The 23,271-nt window shown below is 51.6% G+C and overlaps 2 protein-coding genes across 2 annotated transcripts; both read left to right on the top strand.

The window, feature by feature from the left end:
- Window positions 1–1,944: 1,944 nt before the first annotated feature.
- dom (domino helicase) lies at window positions 1,945–15,210 on the top strand. Its single transcript, XM_003742112.1, has 12 exons — window positions 1,945–5,545; window positions 5,694–5,996; window positions 6,345–6,798; window positions 6,930–7,734; window positions 7,821–8,036; window positions 8,160–8,291; window positions 8,527–8,652; window positions 10,579–11,079; window positions 11,199–11,595; window positions 11,708–12,201; window positions 12,899–13,400; window positions 13,634–15,210. The coding sequence occupies exons 1-12, from the start codon at window positions 1,945–1,947 to the stop codon at window positions 15,208–15,210; spliced, it is 9,108 nt and encodes a 3,035-aa protein (XP_003742160.1).
- A 3,177-nt stretch (window positions 15,211–18,387) lies between these two features.
- On the top strand, window positions 18,388–22,153 carry Pu (GTP cyclohydrolase punch). The gene is made up of 8 exons (XM_003742111.2): window positions 18,388–18,545; window positions 19,269–19,472; window positions 20,738–20,847; window positions 20,946–21,001; window positions 21,080–21,111; window positions 21,216–21,300; window positions 21,386–21,533; window positions 21,658–22,153. The coding sequence occupies exons 1-7, from the start codon at window positions 18,491–18,493 to the stop codon at window positions 21,528–21,530; spliced, it is 687 nt and encodes a 228-aa protein (XP_003742159.1). The 5' UTR covers window positions 18,388–18,490; the 3' UTR covers window positions 21,531–21,533; window positions 21,658–22,153.
- Window positions 22,154–23,271: the final 1,118 nt, after the last annotated feature.

Below are 23,271 nucleotides of genomic sequence, written 5' to 3'. Positions count from 1 at the left end.
ACGCAAACAAGAAACCGAGCGGACGATTCAACGATCGTTCGTGAAAGCGACACACCGAGCATCCGTCCGTCCGATTGAGCGACTGACCGACCTCAACCGAACGAGCTGGGAAGGAAGCCATGATATAGATGCCGCAGACAGCGTCCTGCTGAACAAGGTTCTTCATGCGGTGTTGCGGCACGGAAGACGTGCACTGCAGGCCCACATGCGGCCATGTCGAACGTACGTGAATCATTTCGTGTTGTTGTTTTCGGAGTGGTGATGATTTTTCTAGCCCGCGATTGACCGCGTGGTTAGGTGTACATCTTCAATGAACGACCATCTCGATTCGTGTCGCGGTGTGTCGACGTTTTCACGAGTGCTGATGGACGTTCGTACGTGTTGTTGTTCGAACCTCTCTCATTTATCCACTCACTTATCCCTCCATCCAAGGGTGTATCGAAGCGTTCATTAGTCGGTCGGTTGATGTTGTTTACGCAAAAATAATTTGCAGTGTGTTTGTGGAATCGCTGCTGTGAGTGAACAAATAGTGCTTCGACTGCTCAATTCGTGCCGATACACACGAAACAAGCGAAAGCAGTGATCGAGTTGGCGTTCGCTGGCGTTTACGCCCGATTGGAATCTGGACGCTTTGGGCGGAGCGATTTGAAACTCTGGCTTGTTTTAGTGGGTTTTAGCGCTTCGCTTTCATGGATACGGATTCTTATATCGGCTTCGAGTTTGAGATCGTTCTGCTCCGCATAGAGTCCGACGCAAGGACAGGCTCGGCTCCGATCACGGCATCAACCGGCCCCGGTGTTTGCATCTAGTGTTTGGGAAGCAGCTTCGGGGGATCTGCTGTTGGCCTGCTATCGATGATTTTGTGAAATTCACCGCCGGAGAAAGAATCTAGAGAAGCCAATAATGAATATCGAAGACTGATTCGTGAATTCTGAGACAACTCGTCGGTCTTTCGTTGAATCACGGTATCTTGATGGACAGTGAACGTGGGGGTACTCATCCGAAAGTCGAAGGGAGGTCTGCAAGCGCCGAGTTGGATAGATCTACAGTAAAAAAGGTTCATGAGAGCTCTATCGATCAATTATGCCCGATCCGTTCGTTGGTCCTGTGTGACTCTTTACTGTACGCGAAGTCCGGTACTTTCCCCTATGGAAACAACTGCGATGCACATATGTCAGGAATGCCTTCGGATGTTCATGTGCATTGATCTGAACGGTCGGTTCCTTCTCCGTTTTTTGATTCGTTCTTGGCATCCGGGTTCTATTTCTCTCCGGATGGTGATTTCCTGTGGACGTTCTGAAACAGGACCTTCTTCACTTCTGAAAACGATTCCTCGTGTCATGAGCAGCTCGAGCTCCCGTCGCTTGGCGGCTCCGATTGATTCTCGCTGGAGCAGCCCGTTAGGAAATATTGTCTGAAAAATCTCAAACTCAGAGTCCTATGCTCCCGGATCAGTTCCCGATCTCAACGCCCTCTCCACGTCCTCCACTAACAGCAGTCAATCTCCCGAGAGACCCTTCCTCCTCTCGATCGCATCTAGGGAGCAGACAAATGAGCCTTGCGGGCGATTCGCGCCCCAACGCCCGCCGGCGTCCTGCCTGACGGGAGCCCATTAGTTTACGGTGCATACGCGCCCGGGACTGTACTCTATTTCTTCAGTAGAACGCTCGATACCTTGAAGTCCTCGGCGATATCGAGACGGGGAGTCGGTATCTGCTCTCCCGACACCTTATCGGGGTCGCGTCGGCTGGAAGGGGAGTTCATACCTGAGTTCGCGCCGGAAATTCCGGCGCTGTGTGTCTTTTTGCCGCTTTTCCGCCGATCTCCCGCAACTCCTGCTGTCACCTCGCTGTTGCATCGGAATGGATTTGAATTCCGGATGGATGCTTGAGGCGGGTTGTAAATAAGCGTCATTTTTTTCCCGACTTGCAGATATCACCTGCAATGAGCTGCGATGCTACCGAGGCGAATTCAACAAAACAACAGAAGCCAGGTAGCGACAGCGTCGTTGTTGTCGACCGCTCTCACCCGAGCAGCAACCGTCGAGGCGATAATTCATCTCTTCCAATCAGTGTAAATCAACCGGGTCTACCGCCATCACAAAATTCCACGGGATCGGTCCAACAACCGCAAGTTCAGTCGCAGCAGCAAGGTGCATTCCACCGTAACCAAATTCGTATAGAGCGTGAATCAATCGAAAAGGACGAAAAACGTCAACAAATTCTACAGCAACCCTCCCATCAAACGCCTCATCAGAACCAAGCGACGGATCAGACGAATCGTCCGTCAGCGAACCGCTACCAACATTTCACCAAAGGTCCATCGCTGCGAACTCAAGTAACGTCGAATTCCACCAGTGGCCCGTTGGCCGGCGTGAACAGTAACGGTGGGAGCGGCGCTTGCAGCACCGTCGACAAGAATGTGCTCCGCGCATCCGATAAAGCCCCAGAAGATCCGGCGGCTCCCCGCACGAAACGGCCCGCCCTCATTGCGAAGGATCTTGATATTCCCGCCAAAAGACGACGTCTAATCGAAATCAAGACGGCTAGTCTCATCAGCAATCGGGAAAAATACTACGAACAGCTTAGCGAACTGTTTTTCCTTCAGAATGGGGGTCATTTCATGGACTTGTTCAATTGGCGTCGAAAACCCCCACCGGGTTTACTTCAATACATGCACACGAAACAGCTTGCTGGAACCGACGACTATCTCGATCGCGTCTACGGTCCCAAAGACCGGAACACGAACACTCCTCCAAGCGCTGCCTCACCATCTTGTACATTGTTATCATCATCATCATCAACCCACTCCTCGGCAGCTGGCGCAACGAATATCTCTTCGCAGCTGCCGGGTTCCCCTTCGATCAGACCTCCCCTTGCACCTCCTCCAGTTCCTCCTCAGGCAGCTTCAACACCTGCCGCGACTGCACCTGCGGGTTCTGTGTCCCCGGCTGCGGTGGCCTTGTCGGGCGCTTCCTCGAACACGTTGTCAGCGGCCAGTGCGCGAGCAGCATTAGGAACGGCGTCGAGCGGTTCTGCATCGGCCGAGTCCGGGAGGACGTCCCCACCGACCTTGTCGCGAAGCGATGAGTTGGCGGAGAGGGCCAAGCAAGAGGCTCACGTCCTCCAGCGGGTTGGCACGCTGCGTAAGGCCGGCATGTGGACGCAGCAACGATTGCCGAAAGTGCAGGAGCCGTCCCGCGTTAAAACCCAGTGGGACTACTTGCTCGAAGAAATGAAATGGATGAGCAACGACTTTGCACAAGAACGCAAATCGAAGAAAGCAGCGGCTCGCAAGTGCGCGAAAATGTGCCAGAAATTCCACCAGGAGAAGGAGATCCGCGCGCAGCGGGCCGAGCGCGACGAACATCTCCGCATCCGCAAACTTGCCGCCACCATCGCTAAAGACGTCAAGGCGTTCTGGGCGAACGCCGAGAAACTGCTCGACTTCCGGATCCAGTCGAAACTCGATGCGACGCGTAAAGAAGCGCTCGATCTACAGCTTAACCTCCTCGTCGACCGCACGGAAAAGTTCTCGCACCAGATCCGAGACAAGCTCGCCGGAGGCGACACGCCGTCCGTTACAGACACGATGTCGGACGTCCAGGACATGGACAACGATTTCGTGGAGTACACGTCGGAGGAAGACGACGAGGAGACCATTGCCAAAGAGGAGAAACTGAACAAGAAAATCGATCACAAGCGAGAACTCAACGAACTCGAAGAAGACAACGGGCTTTCAGTCGAAGAACTTATGGCCAAGTATTATTCCGAGCCTCAGTGTCCTAAACTCCGAAGCGGGACGTCTAGCAGTCTCGAGTCGAACGACGAAGACATGGACGAAGACGACGAGGACGACAGCAGTGGTAGCGATGACGACGAGGACGAGAACGGTGCGGGTGGCGAAGCGCTCTCGACCGGAGAGGACGACGCGCAGGACGACAAGAAAAAACTCAAAAGCCTCGTCGTCGAAGAAGACGACGACGCGACCCAAGAGGCCAGCAACAACATGGAAGACGACGACGCTACCCAGGAGAACACTCCCCCGAACAATCACGGCAGCAGCAGCGGCTCTGGCAGTGGCGGAGGCGGCGGCGACGACGACCTGAACGGCATCACTGCCGTCGCGGAACGTTTCCAGCCGAAGGGTTTGGACCTGGCCACGGCGCAAGTCATCACTCCCGTGCCGTTCCTGTTGAAGCACAGCCTTCGAGAGTACCAGCACGTCGGACTCGATTGGCTGGTGGCGATGTGCGATCAGAAACTCAACGGAATCCTCGCTGATGAAATGGGTCTGGGTAAAACGATCCAAACCATCGCTCTGCTGGCCCATCTGGCAGTTGAGAAAGGAGTCTGGGGACCTCATCTGGTCGTGGTGCCCACATCGGTGATGCTCAATTGGGAGATGGAATTCAAGAAATGGTGTCCCGGCTTCAAAATTCTCACCTACTACGGATCGATGAAGGAGCGCAAACAGAAACGAATCGGCTGGACGAAAAAGAACGCGTTCCACGTCTGTATCACCTCGTACAAACTGGTGGTGCAGGACCATTCGGCGTTCAGACGCAAGCAGTGGTACTACCTAATTTTGGATGAGGCGCAGAACATAAAAAACTTCAAGAGCCAAAGATGGCAGCTTCTATTGAATTTCCAAGCCGAACGAAGACTGTTACTGACAGGCACACCTTTACAAAATACGTTGATGGAACTGTGGTCGTTAATGCACTTTCTGATGCCGCATTTATTTGAATCTCACAAAGAGTTTCGGGAGTGGTTCTCCAACCCACTGACTGGAATGGTTGAGGGCTCAAGCGAATACAACGAAGCCTTGGTTAAGCGACTTCACAGGGTACTGCGTCCGTTCCTGCTTCGACGATTGAAGAGCGAAGTCGAACGTCAGATGCCGCAGAAGTACGAGCACATACTGATGTGTCGGCTATCGAAACGGCAGCGATTTCTCTACGATGATTTCATGTCGCAAGCCAAGACCAAAGAGACACTCGCTTCTGGTAAGCTCTTGAGTGTTTTGAACGTTCTGATGCAGCTGCGGAAAGTCTGCAACCATCCCGCACTGTTCGAGCCCAATCCGGTATCGTCGCCTTTCCGAATGGAGCAATTCGTGTATCACGTGCCGTCGCTCGTGCTTCGCATGGAGAATCCTTTGAAAAGTCTCTTCTGTTCATATAATCTACACCTTGCCGATCTCGAACTCGTGCTGACAGCGTTCGCAGCACATCGCATCAAGAAGTTCCAAACAAGCCCTCAATTCATTGAGAGCGCCGAGAGCCATCCGCAGCCCCCACCTCGATGCCCCAGTGGCAAGATCAGACTTCACATTCGTACCGCAGGACCACCGTCGGCAACACAACAAGTGCCTAGACAAGCGGCCCTTGGACAAGCGGCGCCAAGCAGGGGCGTCGTCGGCGGTCACCTTAGGGGTGCTTCACCCCAAGGACCACCCCAACGTCTCGTTATGTTAGGCCAGCGGCCGGAGGGAGCAGTTGGGAACCCCCCGCAGCAAGTGACATTCCAGCTCGTGCAGAAAGGTGAGTCCCTCTCGAGTTCCCGCATCGTCGGGGTATTTCGCGCCAATTGTCGAGCACGGCTTAACTCCCAAGAACGAGTGTCCTCTCACGGGTGTCGATCCCTGTGGACTCAGTGAGATTAAGGCGGATTTCAAATTTTCCCCCCCAGCGCAAGCGGGTCAGGCAGCAGGTCAGCCTCACCCCCCCGTGACTCTGCACGTGCAGCAAACGGGAGTGTCGCGCTCAACCTCAGCGGCCCTCCAGCGTTTGGTTCAAGCTTCGACTGGGCAACACATACTGTTCACTACGGCCGCTCCTCAACCAACGAACCAGGCAGGCAGTTCCCAACAGGTGACCACGGCGATCCGGCCCGGACTGGTTCGAATGCCCGTTCAAAATCAAGGTCAACTAAATAGTCCACAGCGTCCACAAAGTTTGCTCAGTCCTCATAGACCCGTCGTCACGACTGTGGGTAAGTTAACGGGATATTGAAGTGCGGTTTTCCGCTCCTGAAACTTCGTCAAGTGGGAGAAGAGTGATTATATTTATATTAGTTATAATCGTATGGCAGTAAAAGTAACATTATCATGCCCTCAGATGATCAAAATAGGTATAGACGTTATGATTAATAATGATCGTACAGTTACTATTTATGAGCTTTGATTATAACCTTATAATCACTAGGTAGTTATGGCTTTATAATTATAATTATTAATTAATAATTATAACGTCATTTTTTCGTCCGAAAATGAGAATGATAATATCTCATTTTTGTCGGAGTTTGCCCGAGTCTAAGACGTCCGTTCCTTTCCCTAAACAGGAAGTTCCGTGGGCGTGTTCCCACAGACTGTCCAGACCCGCCCGCCCTCAACACCGGTTACAGCGGGTACTCCGCCCCGGAGCATCACAGCCATGAGTTCCCTCTCGTCCGGAACTCCACGACCGCCGGGAATTTCTGCTCTATCAGCCATGCAGGCTCGGAGACCGCCTGCCGCCCAAGAGACCAGTAACCCAATGTTCTTCGATGAGAACCTGGACAAGAAAAGAAGAATCGCTTATCGAAACAAGCTTAAGCTTCTGGGTCGGGTCAACAACATGCGATGCGCTTCAGGACCCGTCTACGGACAGGACCTGATCGAAGCCGTATCCGTCATGAACCTCGAAGATAGGGTGCCTCCTCCGCCTCCGAAGCGAGTGGCTCCGCTCCAAACTCCCTATCCCGACGAAGTGCCAGCGGACGCTATCCACAGAAGCGCGTACGGCACTGGTGTGGGGTGAGTTCTCTTTGAATTCTACATTTCTCTAATCGCTCACAGACGATCCCTGACAAGCGAGTTCTCGGAGAGACGATCGATCACCGACGACGGGTTATCGGACTTATCGGAACTTTTCTTCGGAATTGCAGACACCTGTACACTCGGAACATCCACTCGCATACTTCTTGGTGGAGTGACACGAACGCTTTGAGGAGCCTCGTTCCCACGCCGGAAAGTCTTTGGAGCGAGTACGAGTTGGAGTGGAAAGAGTTCCTATGCTTGCACCCAAGAGTTAGCGCCCCTCGAATCTCCATGCACGCCTCGCATCCACCACCGCATGTCGTCAACCAGTGGCATTCGCTCGAAGCGAGGCTCAACTCCGAGCTGAAACCCAAATTTGATCTCCTCTCGAAAATCGACCTTCAGCTGACGACCCAGTTTCCGGATCGACGACTCATCCAGTTCGATTGCGGCAAGCTGCAAACTCTCGACAAACTTCTCGTCCAGCTCAAATCCGGTCAGCATCGCGTTCTGATCTTCACCCAGATGGCGCGTATGCTGGACGTTCTCGAAGAGTTCCTCACGATGCACGGGCACACCTACCTTCGGCTGGACGGAGCCACGGGCATCGAACAGCGACAGGTCCTCGTCGAACGTTTCAACTCGGATAAGCGGGTGTTCTGCTTTATCCTGTCGACGAGATCCGGTGGTGTCGGTTTGAATTTGACGGGAGCGGACACGGTCGTTTTCTACGATTCTGACTGGAACCCAACGATGGACGCCCAAGCTCAGGACCGATGTCATCGTATCGGTCAGACGCGCGATGTGCACATCTACCGACTCGTCAGTGAACGAACGATCGAGGAGAACATTTTGCGCAAAGCCAACCAGAAACGAATGCTCGGAGAGCTCGCCATCGAGGAAGGCAACTTCACAACGAGCTTCTTCAGATCGGTGAGTCATATTCGCCCTCCTTCCAATCGTCCTCCCCATCCTCTCGTGGCTGTCTCGGTCTAATAGCATGGCTTTCCTCTGAACAGAATACCATCAACGATATATTCGATGAAAAGCCTGCCGTCAAAATGGAGGTTGACAATGAGGCGCCCATGTCAGCTGCCGACCTCAAGCGGGAGCAGGAAGATTTCGAAAGAACTCTGGTCCAGGTTGAAGAGGAGACAGATGTCACTGCGGCGCGAATGGCTCGTGCCGAAGTCTCGGCTGAACTGGCAGAATTCGACGAAAACATACCCTACCAGGTTTGGTTCAGAATCATGATATCCTGTCAATGCTCATCGTCTCATATCAATGCAATGTCGAACGGGAATCCCCCATGCTATTCCTCGAGCGACGTTCAAGCATATCCGGCTCAACTTTCGCAGGACAACAAGGGCAGTCTTCTGGAGGAGACCGAGGAAGAACGCAAACTGATGAGTCAACTCAACAACATCGAGAAATACGCATTAAGATTCCTGGAAACCCAGCATGACTTCATCGACCTAAAGCAAGCCCAAGTAAGCTCGCTTGGACAATCAGATCCAGGATATGCTCGCAGCCCACAGTACAGAAAATATAATTCACTAGTGTTGTATCAAATACCATTAAGTCTCGTTTAGAAGGGACATTTCGTCCCGTATACCTATGACGTGGCGTGATCCGAATTCCGTTCAGTCGGAATACTCAGGCGGCTCCCCCGAATCCCGAAATCGAAGCAGATTTCTAAACGGAACCCCGGACTCGATTTTCCAGGAAGAAGTCAAAGCCCAGAAGCGCGAATGGATGATCAAAAGTCTTCAACACCAGAAAGAGCGGGAAGAAGCTCTCCGTGAGCCTCCACCGGTACTCAGCTACAAACGGCCTCACAGCCCCGAAGAGGTGAAGTCAAATGGCAAATCTGTCCCTTATAGACGAGGCAGGAGCGCAAGTGGGCCCGCTAGTAGAAACGCGCAAAAATCCATTAGTAACAACAATAACAATGGCAACAACACCAGTTATAATAACAAATCGCCCTCAACAACACGAAAACACGAAAAAACTACACGAATGGCCATGAGGTCGAGTGCGGACGATTCGCGAAAACGCACAAGGCGGAGCTCCTCCAACACGGTTAATAACAACGGTGGTGGTGGTAGCGGTGTCACCAGGCTCTCCCACGGCAGGGAAAGGTCCACACTTAGGAAGAATACAAAAAAGTGATATCAACACAACAAAGCTAGCACGACAACATCATTATTATAAATATTATTATTATTATTTCTACTACATATTAATAATTGAGACAGAAGTCGTAACGGACGACGACGACAAAGGATACAATCGCATCTATCACAGTGACAGAAACCAACAACAAATTATTAATGTCGTCGATACACTAGCAAAGTCGGTTGAAACAGACACGAAAAGACTGACTTCTCCGAACATGGTGACAGTTCCCCTCAGTGAAAGCGGACTTGAACGGGTAGAATAGGAACACTTTCTTCTCGGAACCAATCAATTTTTAAATTGCCCGTCGATGTCAACAGCTCTGTACATAGAAGAAACGAACGCATCTGAACACCTAGTGACATCAACGAAACAACATTTTGAGGGGAGACACGAGCGGTGCGGGGTGGGCTGAGCGTCCATGGTGCAAGACTTCCATGTGGTTTCGGGAGTGGGACGTCGCGCGGTTTCTCTTCCGCAGGTCGTAACGCAGTATGTATTGTACATTTCATCGCGGGGTGACGTTTCTCGTATAATTTCGTCTCTTGCTCTGTCCATGGATGACTGTGCGCAAGGAGAGCGTGGTGCAACTTGGTAACTCTTTTCTGGTCTGCTGTGGACGCGTTGGGGAAAATGGTGACGTCTGCGGGAGGGCCGCGTTCCGTTCGTAGAATGATCGATCGAACATACTTATTAAGAACAGTCAATAAAGCGTTTGACCTATGAAAGTGTTTGTGTACTCTCTTTCTTCGGTGGTCACTGCAGGACGACCAGGCAATTGTGTCAGCTCCCTTTGCTTGCATATGTGCTGCGACTTTCAAATCAGTCAGCGAATCATCCAATCGACCGACCGTGACCGACTGTCCGCTTATTCACGCCAGAACTCATCTCGAGAGCATGTATTCTGGATCAATGGGCACGGTCGATCAAGAGGATGAGCTCGAACTGATCATATGCAAGCGATTCGAGAAAGTCCTCGAGCAGTTTCTACCGAGGGAAGGTGCGTACCACACTTGCCTGGTCGGCCTGTTAGGAATTCGTGACGAATTCATGACGAATTTAAGAAAAGCCCACGTGAGCGATCTCTCAAACTCTTCGAGATTTTTTCGACGAATGTCGTCATGTCCGTTGAAAACTCAGGCTACCCGAAGTTAGGGCCGGACGAGTTCGGTGTCGAAAAAAGGGAGGGAAATCTAGTCCGTTGATCGGCGAGGCAAATGCATAAAATGCCAGTAGATAAAAGCGGGAAGTAGATTCTCAATTGCATGAGGGCTCGATTGCGATGCAACTGAACCGCTAGACCTCGTTGTAACAAGTGTCGCAAAACATCTTTTCAGAAATTTGTGAGTCTCAGGGACTGCAAAACACCCCTACCGGTAAGGACAAGAAGCTGTTGAGTTAGGTAGACCGGGAGTCCCCGGATCGGCGATTGGATTTTTTCTAGATTCGGGACAGCAGGCCGAATCAAAGTCTGTCTGAAATCACGAGAATCGTCATGAGTCATGAGTATTGCTGCTCCGAATTCGGGATCTCACTCTGGTGGGAGCCGATAGGGAAACCTTCCGCGGGAACTCTCTCACACGTTGGCGTTCTCCTCAGCTCTGGGCTCCACCGACGCCTCCCGCTGGAGACGACGATGTCTATGTCGATGAAACGACCCGATACCTTTATGCCTCGAAACCGATGGAAGAGACGGCGTTGCCTCCTGTCTATGTGAGGAAATCGTCCTCGAAGAGAATGAGAACGGACGCGAATCAATCATCATTGCTTCGAAAGATGAAGGCCATACGCTCCGAGAGTCACGGCGGTCCGAAATCACTTTTCGACCGACCGTCTCCTGGCTTGGTGAAAATGCGCAAGGAGGCGAGACTGCTCAAGCTCAAAAGACAGGGTCACGGTGGTTCACTGCTTGGTCAGAGACCTGCACCTGGAACTCCTTCAGTGCCGTCTCTAGGACCTTCGGTGCCGCAGCTCCCTGGTCAAGTCGGCGCCGTTCAGCGAAAGCAGCAGCAACAGCAACTGCAGCTGCACGAACCGCAAACCACAGCAGAACCCAACCAGGTCGAATGGACCGTCAACGAGGACTACGGACTCCTTCAGGCAAGTCGTCCGATCACGCGTTATCAGACCTCTAGAACGATCGGTGACGGGTACCGAGTCGTAGGGGGAGCGTATCGACCGCCATCATTAACTTGTGGATTTTTCCCCCCGCTGCGCAGGTGTTCCAACAGTTGCAAGAGCTCCCCTTGTCCCTGACCGTGCTGATGCCGGGTCACACTCCGAACCAAGACCTCCTTTCGGATTATATAAATTCGACGGTGTCGCGCGTATATCGGTCGCCGAAACTGTGCCGCAACCGTTTCGAAAACGTTCTGGCCCCCCGCGAAGAGGGCAGGCCTAACGCTCCGATCGTCGCTTACGATAAGAAGTCTGTCAAGAAAGCTCTAAAACAGAAGAGCGGAGGACGCCCGATCAAAACAGCTCTACTCTTCGCCGCCGATAATAATCAGTCGTTCACAAATTTGTATACCAGTCGCTTCGATGCGATTAGAACCGTGTCAGTGCACCGTACGCCGGCCATGAAGCCTGTATTCACTAACACGGCACAGTCCAATGGTAAGAGTTAGTGTCTCTTCGTTTCTTTCGTTTGAATTCTATCTAGAATTAAAAGACCGCGTATCAAGATCGAGTCACGGCCGTTGGAGCTTCTACGAATTATTTTCCGCAGGACAAAACGTGAAAAACGCGGCAGTCCTGGCTGACCATGGTTTGAATTACGATAACCCACTGAACCCAATCGTTCTCGCGAAACAACGGGAGGAACGCATCAAGAAGGAAAAGTCGAAACTAGCAGCAGCGCAGGCAGCTGGCAACGCGAGCACAACATCTGCGTCCACGACAACTTCGACAACCACCTCGTCGCAGCCGTCCAGCACCGCGGCGAGTGCAACTGCGACGTCCGCGTCGAGCGCGGCCTCTGCCCTCAGCAAGGGCACGCAGCTCCAATCCGGGAACGCAGCGACCACGACACCGATTTCATCATCGACTTCGGCCATAGCAACAAATCCGTCAGCGTCGGTGACGACGTCAACGTCCTCGACGGCGGCCGCTTCGGTAACTTCAGCTGCACCGTCAGTGATGGCCGTTGTCGGCGGAGGTCATATTGTCACCTCGGAAGCTCAGAAGATCATAAGCAGCTCCCAACCTCAGCCCATCGTCGCGGTGAGTCTTGAGCTAATCGAGAGCGTACGGAGAACCCATGCGGAATCGTTCCGTCGGAGTTCGTTCAGTGCCATTTGACGCGATCACTCATCCGTATTCTTGATTTTGACGGACTCAAGCTCGCTTGACGGAGCAGCCTTTCCAAATTACGTTGAGTAGAACTCTGTAATGAAGGCAACTCGAAATCCGCGCCGAGTCAACATGCAAAGTCAATGAACGGGGCCCGTGACGATACGACGCCTGATATCCTTTTCTCGCGAGGCTCTCTCGCACAGTAGTACATATATGCCACACTTGCTGTCAGGATGCGAATTCCTCTTCTTGGGGAAGAAGGCAAGAGTTCTTCAGTATGACACGTCTTTTGGGTCAATTGAGGAGTAACGCATGGGGAACCGAGAACGGAGGGAATAATGACGGATAAGGGGGAAAACAGACACGTTCTCGTCCAATAGACACAAAGTGTTCCACTCTCGGAAACACTCTCGAAACCTATTGAGAGCATGGAGTGTAGAAGTCGCCCTTCCCGGGATTCCCATAAGTTCCGTCCCATTAGGAGCTCGCTCAATGGGATAGTAGGACTCGCTAACTCAACGGAAACTCATTCGCTTGCCGTGTCGAATTCGTGAGACGACATCTAATGCTAGTAGTTGTAGAATTTCGGAATGAATACTAATTCGGGTGATCCTCCTGCTTGCAGTCCTCGACCCCGATTCGTACGACCCAACTGGTTGCTACGACTCCCGTCGTATCCGTTACGAGCCTATCACCGGCGCAGTTACAAGCAGCGACCCAACGTGGCATCGCGAGTCGTAGCGTGACTCCGAGCCAACAGCTGCAGTACCAAGCCTTGAAACATTCATCGTTGATTCGTCAACAGGGAGGACAGCCCGTCCGTAGTGCACCGGAACAGACGCAGATAAAACGAGTTCAGCAGGTGGTGACCTCACAGGCCGTGAAGATCACCTCGCAAGGGTCTGCTGGTGGCCAGTTAGTGACAACTCAGGCGGGCACCAAAATCGGACAAGTCGTCAATCCGGGAGTTAAAACCGGTGCTACAGCAAGAACAGTCGTCAACGAGAGTGAATTGACTCAACTTCTCAAGAGAAATCAAGCTGGCCAGCAGAAGATTTTGGCTTCAGGTGCCACTCTCGTCAAACCAAGCGGAGTTCCTTTGCCTGTTTCGGCTGTAACCGTGACCGGTGAGCGTTCCCGCCTCCCTCTCTTCTTTAATTTATTTCCATCGATAACGCAGTATTTCTCGGTGTGGCATGGTGGAGCACCGCAGCCGCTAGATTAAGACGTTCCGGAGGAAAATTCTGAACGACGGATATCGAACGTTTCGTTCCTTATTCCCTCGAGCTGGCGGGAAGTCATCGGCGTTCGGAAAGGCGTCTCGACTAATCTTTGGTTTCTTCCCCTCTTCCCTCTCCAGGAATTACCCTGCCCGTTGCTGCAGCGACGGCAGCTGCCCAAGGGGCGAAGGGCACACCATCCACGAGTGGCAACCAACACCAGAGGATTCTCCTCCAACCGCATCTGATTAAATCCAAACAGCCCCAGCAGTCGGCCAAATCGGCCCCTGCGGGCGTGCAAACGACGACGGTCCAAATTGTCCACCAGCAGCCGGGCAGTGCGAGCGGGCAGAGTCAGAACGCCCCGATGAAGTCGGTGGCCGTATCGCACCTCCTCAAACAAATTATACCCGGCCAGCAATCTGCGAATTTCGTCCTGGCCACAACAACGTCCGCCGGCAGTACTCCCGGTACGATCAACACTCAAAACGCACAGGCCTCTCACACGCAACTGTTGACGGCGCTTCAGCAGGGCGCCAAGCCAACGATGGCTACGGTGACGTTGGGGCCATCTTCGAGCGGAGCTTCCGGTACGAGGATCCTAACCGTACAACCACAATCGAAAACCGTTCTAGCCAAGCCGCACGGAGACACAGCCGTTCTCCAGATTCCAGTCTCTTCTGGTCCGCCCATTAGCGCCACGATGCAAGCAGTCCAAGCCGCGCTCCAAGTCGCTCGCGCTCAGCAAGTCGCGGCCGTTGCTCAGGGAAAAACGCCGCAGAGCCTTCCTTATACCATGCGGATCAGACACAGTGGTCCTGCGCCTCAAACTCAGCAACAGCAGAGCCAGCAGACAGTCCAGCAGCAGCAGCAGCAACAACAGCAGCAGCAGCAGCAACAAGCTCCTAAACCACAGCAGCTTCAACTCCAACCCCAACAGATTCAACAACAGCAACTCCACTTACAGACCCAGCAACAACAATTGACTCAACAACAGATCCAGCCTCAGAATCAGCAACAGCAACTCCAATTGCAACAACATACAACAACAACCACAACGTCCATAGCCACCGCCGCAGCGGGGGCGGCGGCGGCGACGACCAGCACCGCGAATTCACAACAGAACACACAGTCGATCAAGACCCAGATCAATATTCCTCAGACCGCCCTGCAGTCCCAGCTGCAGCCTCAACCGCAGTTGCAGCAACAGCTGCAGCGGCAAAGCCTCCAACAAGCTCAGCAGCTGCAGCAACAATCTCAGCAGATCACACAACAAATTCAACAACAACAACAATCAAATCTCATTCAACAACAGCAGCAAGCTGGCCAATCAACACATCAACAGCACGCCATACAACAAAGCCCGCAGCAACAAACTCAACCAACTCAACAGCTTCAGCAGCTTATCGTCCACCAACAAACGATCACAACATCGGCTAGTGGTCAGAGCTCGACTTTGATCCCTGCAGCAATCGCCACAACCATTAGACCTACTCAGATACAGACTTCGCAATTAACTCCGGTGGCCGTTGTGCAATCGCAACTTCAGGCCCCTCAGTCGCAAAGTCAGCAGCAGCAGCAGCAACAACAACAACAGGCGGTTCTGCAGCAGGCGAATTCGCAGACCACGACGCCGACCACTTCACAAGCTCAGAATGTCCCCAGTCAGGCGAGTCAAGTAACGAACCCAAACAAGCAAAACGCTCAACAGCAGTAGGGCAAAGGACTAATGGCAGGGGTCGTTACCACATTGAGATGACTGATGGACGCTGACTTGTGAAAGGTGATCCGAACTGTTCATGAACGAGTTCAGTTTCCTCGTATATCGATTGGATTTCATTTCATACCCTCAACGCCCCTTTTCATCGATGGGCGCTTTGTCGCTCAAGCCAACGCGCGAATGTCTCGCGCGGAGTCCATCCTCTCACGATTCGGATTCGAATCTTTGTGATCGTTTTGGGCGGATTGGTCTTCTGCCGATTCTGTAGAATTTCACTCAATTTCTCCCCATATCGATATACGTTAACGCAAACGAGTTCGTCACCGTTCATCACAGACGCTTACACACATTTACTCACACGATTGTTGGACCGAAAGCTGGAGATGCTATTGCGTGATATTTGGAACTCGCAGGAACCTTAGTGAAGCTGATTTGAAATGCGCATATGCGGAGCGATGCGCCCCACGGAGTGGAAGGATGCGCCGAAGAACACACGTCGGCCCTGAAAATACGACCCGCGGGTCGTTCCATCACTGCACCTGATGTATTCGAACTTCATTTACATAACGAACAACATCGACAACCACCTCAGAGTCTTCGACAGAAACCTCCCTTCGTACTTGGAACAAAACCTCATGATCGCTCTATTCGAGTCGGCAACCTCACGACCCATGATCGTCTAATGCAAGACTCACATCTCGATAAAGGTGATTGTCGTCGTGATCGCGGTGAAGTCACGCGCTACGTTCCGCTATACGTTCCGACTGCATGTTCATCTCCATCAATGCATGTTTTGTCCGAGCTATCCGACGAGTGATCTCCCTACGTCGGAGGGTTCACCAGAAACGTATGTCTGGATTGAATTATCGAATTCAGCCCGGTAGACTCCTTCGTGCTAGCATGGACCCCGTCCGCAGATATTTCCCTCTCGCCATACTCATATCGGTCGCCTCCTGAGAGTCTGCATGCGGAGATACGCCCCGGGGGAAGGGGATAGGGTGGCAAGAGGAAGGGGGGGAGGCAACTCTTGTCGGGACCCGAGAGGGGGAGCGGTCCGGAGCTTCTCGGGAAGCGTCCTAGCCCGGTTTTCGTTGGAAATCGCGGTTCCTGAAACTCCTCCCGATGGGATGATGGACTCCACTATCGTTTCCGCTCGCTTCAATGAGGGAAAATCTTAAATAAATGTTCTCCCTTACAGAAACCTTTGAGGAAATTCGGAACGTGAGCCTGTCCTGTCCATCCATGACGATTCCCGTGAATTGGCGTCGTGCAGTTTACGATTAACTATTTCGTTAGGTATGATTTCGTGAAAAAAAGAGCAAATTGCGGACAAGCCTCGATTTCTCTACTGTATAAATATGTAATGAGTAATGAGGGAAGAACCGATCTTAGCGAAGGTCTCGATCCGAGATAAAATCGAGGAGGTGAAATCTGTCTATAATAATGATAGCATCGTGGCATGAAAACTTGGAAGCACTCCGCCCTCGAGCAGACGGAGAGTTTTCTGCGACAAAAATAGTCTCTTCTGCATTGGGAGCTCTATGACGTGCCCATGAGGAACGTGTGCTAAATTCGAAGAGGAGTTGTATCACAAGTGCAAGATGAATGATGGATCAGAAGAGGATTGTAATTTGGTACACGGATTCCGTTCGTTTGCGTTGGAAAGTGTTATTCAGTAAAACGACATAATGGAATAAATAAGTAACTATTAGAGACTACGATCGGCTTCTCACGATTGACGTCATCGGGACGATAGCAAGTTTCCGCCCTGCCGAGAGAGACCATAGGTCACCGGAAATATCGCTTCCCTCTCCTCCCCCTCCCCGAAGAAACCTGATGAGACGGATCGAGATGGATGGATGATGGAGATCGAGCAGATGTCGCTCATCCTCCAGGATCTGAGATTCTTTTGGTCTCCTCGGTCAGGAGAGCCTGATTCTGTGGGTAAGGACCGTTCAAGTCCATACATATGTACAATGATCGACTGTCTCGCGGAAGGGAGTGTTGAATCATGGGGAAGCATAGGGCCAGAGATCCTCGGATACGACGACAGTCCGTCCTCATGCGAGAGGATCGCAGATCGTCTTATTTCCAACCATTCCGGTCGCAGAAGGGACACTAAAGGAACACTCGAGGGAGTATTCGAGCCCTCGCATTGGAGTTTAGCCTGCGAGGCTGCTCTGAAGTCTATCTCCTGCATACGCTCTATAGCCTCGGTGTGTGTGTTCTCTTTCTCCTCATTCCTCGCTCCCGGGTATCGGATGCTCGGCTCTACATGGCAATGGCAGACTCAAAACTTTCATTATTCCCACCTGGAAGACAAGTCAGATTCGTCGAAGCGTCGACGTCGTGAGCACGGGGCGAAGGCCGCGTAAGCCTCCGGAAGCTTCTTCCGCGATACCAAAGCCTACCGATGACGCTGTACTTCATCACCGAGCGGAAACTCCCAGCAGCAGCAAAAGATCCAGCATATTTGCCTTCCCCGCGGAGGATCACCGCTCCGCAGTTTTCACAATTTCTCGACTATTCGGCCTTCAGCCCTGTCTCTCAAGAGTCTTTATGTAAGCTTCGCTCTTCCCTATTGCTTCTAGCATGATTGTGACGGATCGGATGGCCATCGTGAATAGAGGGTGGATAGAATTAGATTCGCTGTTCTCCTGCGAGACCAGACGGAGATTTTCCGAAACCTCGAGCGAGGGCCGGGAGAGCCCGACGCGGCGGTATACCGTGAAGGAAATTTTCCCGTTGATGGTGAGCTCTCCTGCGGACTCGATTCCCGGATACGCGAGAAAAATTACTCCGATGCAAAGGAATCTGAGTAAGGCTCCGCCGATTAATTGTTCAAGAAGACTGCTTGGCTCGGCCCGTGATTCTCGATGCTTGTCTAGACTTATTGGGATGCGAGAGGAGGCTCGCGATGGAGCTCAGTCAGAGAAGACCTTGGCGAGCCTGGAGTGCAAAGAAGAACGAATCTGTTCTGTGAGTCCGAACTCGAATCAGGAGAACTTCGCAAGGTGTTCGAGGCACCCTATCTCGAACAGATTTCGGTGGAAAAAAGAAGGAGCAACGTTCGCTTCTTGGTCGTGGAAGGAAGTCTGCAGGTGGCAAGGGAGATTCGGCGACCGGAGCGCCACAGACTCTACGGGCTCCGTGGCGCGAAGGCTTGGTGACTTTCTTCCAGTGCGCATCTTCTTAATCCCATTGACTACTGCGGCATCACCTGCGAATTCCAACTGCTTCACAAGTTTCCTCTATTCAAGTTCCTCCGGTCAGCCCGATGGCCACCCCGAAGTCGCTCAGTCTGGCTGATTCTAGCGCCTCACGATCGATGGGTAGGTAGACAGGGTGAAGTTCCGTCTCCAAACCGAAGAAGCTGAATTAGCGATATTGAAGCTCCCGAGGAGTGTTCCAGATCGTTGATGTCCTAGCTCCCTTGAATGAGAACAGCTGGGAAGCATTGATTGTGAGCTGATGGATAGCCGTGGATCGACAATGCTTCCCGCTGGCTCATCGATCGGAGCATACATATCGATTCTGATTACCTATTAGGCCTTGTCGTTAAGATAAAACGGAAACGACGGCGTATCTTGTATGTCGATCATCAGCTGCCATGCGACATTGTCGGCGGACGGGAGGCCTTCAGCACGTCATTAGATGGAGATTAGACAATGCGCCACCGCGATAACAATGCGAGATATATTCACTCCACTGTATTCGCAAGAAAAACATCGGCCTGGAAAAGCTGGACCAGGACCTCCGGTCCAGAGCCGCTCATCCCTATAATCGGCCACCTCGTCCGAATTTCCGAATATTCTCCGATGTCCGCAATATATCGAATCCCTGTCCCTCTCACCCTGGTTCTTAGCCCGCGCTCGAGAGGCTGGCTAGAAAGTCCTCTGGCTATGTAGTCATCGCTGACAGTAAAAACGGGGGGATGAGTCCCGGGAAATTTGCAGAGAAAACCCGAAATCTGGGTCGCTCATGTGAGCGATGGAAAATTCCTGAGGACCACCGACTCACATAAGCTCAATAATAGATCGCGTTCTCTTTCACAGCTTCTATGAGACAATTGACTTCTCCTGTGCCACGCCGATCAGTCGACGAAGAAGATGACATCGCGATCAAGCTGAGCGTCCATTTCGAGAAAGTTTTGCAAGACCTCGGCGAAGACACAACCCGCCAAGGTCTTGTCAAGACACCTCTTCGCGCGGCGAAAGCGCTCATGCATTTCACGAAAGGTTACAACGAGACCGTCAGGGGTGAGTTGCCACAGATACTATGAGTGATGATATGAGCTCTGGAACAAGAGAGCTCCGGGATCTCGGAGGAGCCCAGGAGGGTCAAGATTCTCCGGAACGAGTTGTCGGGAGAATGAACTCGAGGTGTCGGTGTGGACGAATATTGTCTCCCTCTCGCTCGGGGCATACGAAAACCTCGATGAGTATTCCCCTATATAAGGGTCTTTTCCACATTGACTTACAAAAATCAATGAGTCCGGAGCTTTGCTAGCCCCGGTGTCAGCCTGACTGAGGAAATCACGTTGAGCATCGAGTGCTTCTTTTGCAACTCCCTCGGGGGCAAAAAATAATTGGTCACAGAGCCGGTGCCGCGCGATTCTCGCTGGAGTATCATCTATCTGCATCTACTCCTGAACGATCATCAGCCCTGCAGCACGTCCCCATAGTTCGCAAAGTTTTCTGCGTGACCTCTGCGAATGCATCGGTCTATACGCCTCTCGGTCGGCCGGTCGGTCGCTTCCTCCTCTCGACCGACCTCCAGGCCGGGAAACTTGGGCCTTCGGCAGGGAGTTTAGCCGAACGGCCGACCGGGCATCCGAGCAAGCCCGAGTCAAGTCAAGCCAAGCCTGAATGGGATACGTTGGGCTCTTCGCAACTTCGGCCAACTTCATCCCCATGGCAACGCTCCGACCTCTGCTGATGACCGAGAGTTTTCGGGTGGTATGCGGCGAGATTATGACGGCGCTTTCTTTCTCAACAGGCAGATTCTGCTTGAAGGATTTGCATAATAGTAGTCGTGGATATCCCGCCGAGCTTTGAGCCTAGCGTCGACATCCACATTACTCTCTCCATCATTAGGACCTTATCATTCAAATCGGTCAGAGTGCTCCCGTGGCAACCAGCCGAAGTGGCAAGGCAGCATCCCTCCCTCCTCGGAGACCATCGGTATTTTCGAGATCCTCCTTAGTCGAACAGAATTATTATTCATGATATCCTCCGACTGTTCGAGGTTTGAGAGCGCGCCCTCCGATGCAGTCATCGAGGGAGTATTATCCGGGCGGAAGTCCGAGAAGCCTGAGACGCCTACCCCATCTCCCTTGAAATTGCTGCGATCTTCGGAGGACAATAAAGAGTGCTTCGAACTCCTCGCCTTAGGATTTGCTTCCGCTCTCATCATGCGAATTTTTCGGAGGGGAGACCCGCATCCGAAATCGGGAGCGGTTCAGTTCTCCTTCGATAATTATCGATGGATGGATTATTATTATTATTATTCATTCGTTCTCCAGAGGTTGTTGGCGGAGGGATTTTCGTTGAAAACACCGATGAAATGGTGATAGTCAAGGACATTGAGATTTTCTCGTTATGCGAGCACCACTTAGTGCCATTTTTTGGCAAGGTGAGCGTCATTCCGAGCATAACGTATATTGGAACGGATCAAGTTTGGCCGAACAATCGAGCAATAATGAATCGCTCACCCACCGTTTTCCCCTCCAGATATCCATAGGCTATCTGCCAAATAAGCGGGTGCTGGGACTCAGCAAGATAGCCAGGTACGATTCACTCTGGATCTGAACGCTTAGGTTCTTGAGAATCTAGCATCATTGCAATAATCGAAATTTCCTCCACAGAATTTGTGAAATTTACGCCCGACGTTTACAATGTGAGCATCCCTTGCGATCTGACACACTCAGAGGTTCCTAGAGCATATCGAGATGCGGACATAAGCCGCGGAGTTGCCGAGAAATCAATTTTACTCAATTCCAGTGCAAGAGAGGCTGACGAAGCAGATCGCTATCGCCATTGAGGAAGCTATATCCCCCACCGGAGTCGGTGTCGTTGTCGAGTGCACGTGAGTTGAGCATCCCTAATTCCAGGCTGCCAGTGTGATCATCGAGCGATAGCAACGGTTTCCCAAACAAGAAGAATCCTTCTAGGCACATGTGCATGGTTATGCGAGGGGTGCAGAAAATCAACTCCCGCACAATTACGTCCACAATGCTCGGATACTTCAGAGAAGATCCTAAAACGCGGGACGAATTCTTGACGCTGACGGGTAGCGGGAAAAATCGGTCGCTGTAGAATGTAAGCGCTCTCTCTCTCTCTCGACGTCCCTGAAATGCCACAATGATTCTCTGGACAGTCACAGCAGATGGCTGAGCTCTGCGCCTTCTTCATCAATCATACGTACTTGATTCCTCGGTTCCAGGTTCATCGAGTTCGGAAAGAGCACGGAATTTTCCTCGCTGCCGCGCTACTGCTGCTAAATGTTTACCGCATCTCCCCAAACGCACGCGAGAATCAGCCGCGCGAAAGCTTGCATTAATATTCACTTCGGATTCTCCTTGATCATCCGATCTCCGAAAAGTCCCTGCAACGAAGAGGAGTGACGACGGGATTCCTCTGTTCATGTTCTCTTGTTCCCGCATCGATGGCCGTATGCGTCGGAGCAATGTCCGGCTGCGAAACCACCATATTCGACGGCTTGGTGCATACATAGGTTGAGAGAGCAAAGAGAATGGAAAGGCCATTGATGGTTCTTCTTCATCCACATCAGTGTGATGCCCGGTTGCTTCTGCTTTCGTGATGCTCGGTGTATGCTGAAGCCGATACGCTCCCAGCTTCAGGCACACTCTGCATCCTCTCGTGGCTCCATGTCGCCCGGATTTCGATGTTCGATTGCCAGAAATGCGAGAAGTCCATCATGAACCATGTTGAAAAGACTTCTATACAATCCCCTGACCTCAATATACGACGAGTCTCAATAGGCCATGATGTGCTTAGGTATGTCGCTTTTGATTGAGAGAGATCAGAACAATAAACTGCCATGAGAACCACTCTGTGTTTCCTGTTGAGTGCATTAAGCCTGCATAGAGACACTTCCAGATTCATGGGAGATCATAGTGACGAGCGAGATTCTGAGAACAAAGTCTGATATTTTATTCCATCTTGCTTTGATCGTATCTCTCCTCAGCATCATAACGGGTTGAGAAAATCGACGCACAATAACGTGTCTTCGCAGCTCTGGTCTTCGTAATCAGAGCTCATATTAGTATTTATTATGTAATTAGGCCCGCAAACACAGATCATATAGGGTCTATCTATACATTTGAGTCGAGTTCTGTCGTCGACGGCATCACGATATCTTACGTCGACGCTCGATGATAATCCATGGAGGTAAGCATCTATAGTGATCGATGAGAGCACTGACTGGCCAGAAAAGTCAATTTCGGTATGATTTTCCTTCAGTTAACCAACCCCTATCCCCCGCTCATCGCGAACAGCCGAAGAAAGGAAAGCGTATTCGAATAGATGAAGTCCAACGATTCTCCTCATATTATTATATGCTCATAGAGAATCGGGAGGATAATTATAACTTTCCAGGAAAATTTCCAATCCGAGTTCCGATAGTGATCGGATGTTGATTCGGGGCTTATCGGAGTTGTCCATTTGTTTCGGGAAAAATTCGATACGATTCATTTGAATCCAGCAACAGTTTCATCTGCATTCTGCAACATCAGCAAGTTCCGTGCTCATTTGGTTTGTTCGAACATCATGAATCTACCCGAAAATCGATGCTCTCTCGTGGTCGCGATATCACTTGCAGATAACCTTCATCTTTCAGTGGATCTTTATACACTAGGACACGGCACAAGACGAAGTCAACAAACGAGGCTGGTCGAAAGTGTAGAAGGAGTAGTATCCGTATGAGTATGTTCAGCTTATGGTGACAGAAACTCATTCTTTCATTCTACGTCTCAAATTTCCCAGGATTCGTGGGGAATCATTCAGATTCATGTAGAGAGAGGTCGAGTCTTGTGGG

The sequence above is a fragment of the Galendromus occidentalis genome, unplaced genomic scaffold (genome assembly GCF_000255335.2).
Source record: "Galendromus occidentalis unplaced genomic scaffold, Mocc_1.1 scf7180000077284, whole genome shotgun sequence".
NCBI lineage: Eukaryota > Metazoa > Arthropoda > Arachnida > Mesostigmata > Phytoseiidae > Galendromus > Galendromus occidentalis.
The sequence above is the reverse complement of the archived record's forward strand: the minus strand, read 5'-3'. Positions and strand labels throughout refer to the sequence as shown.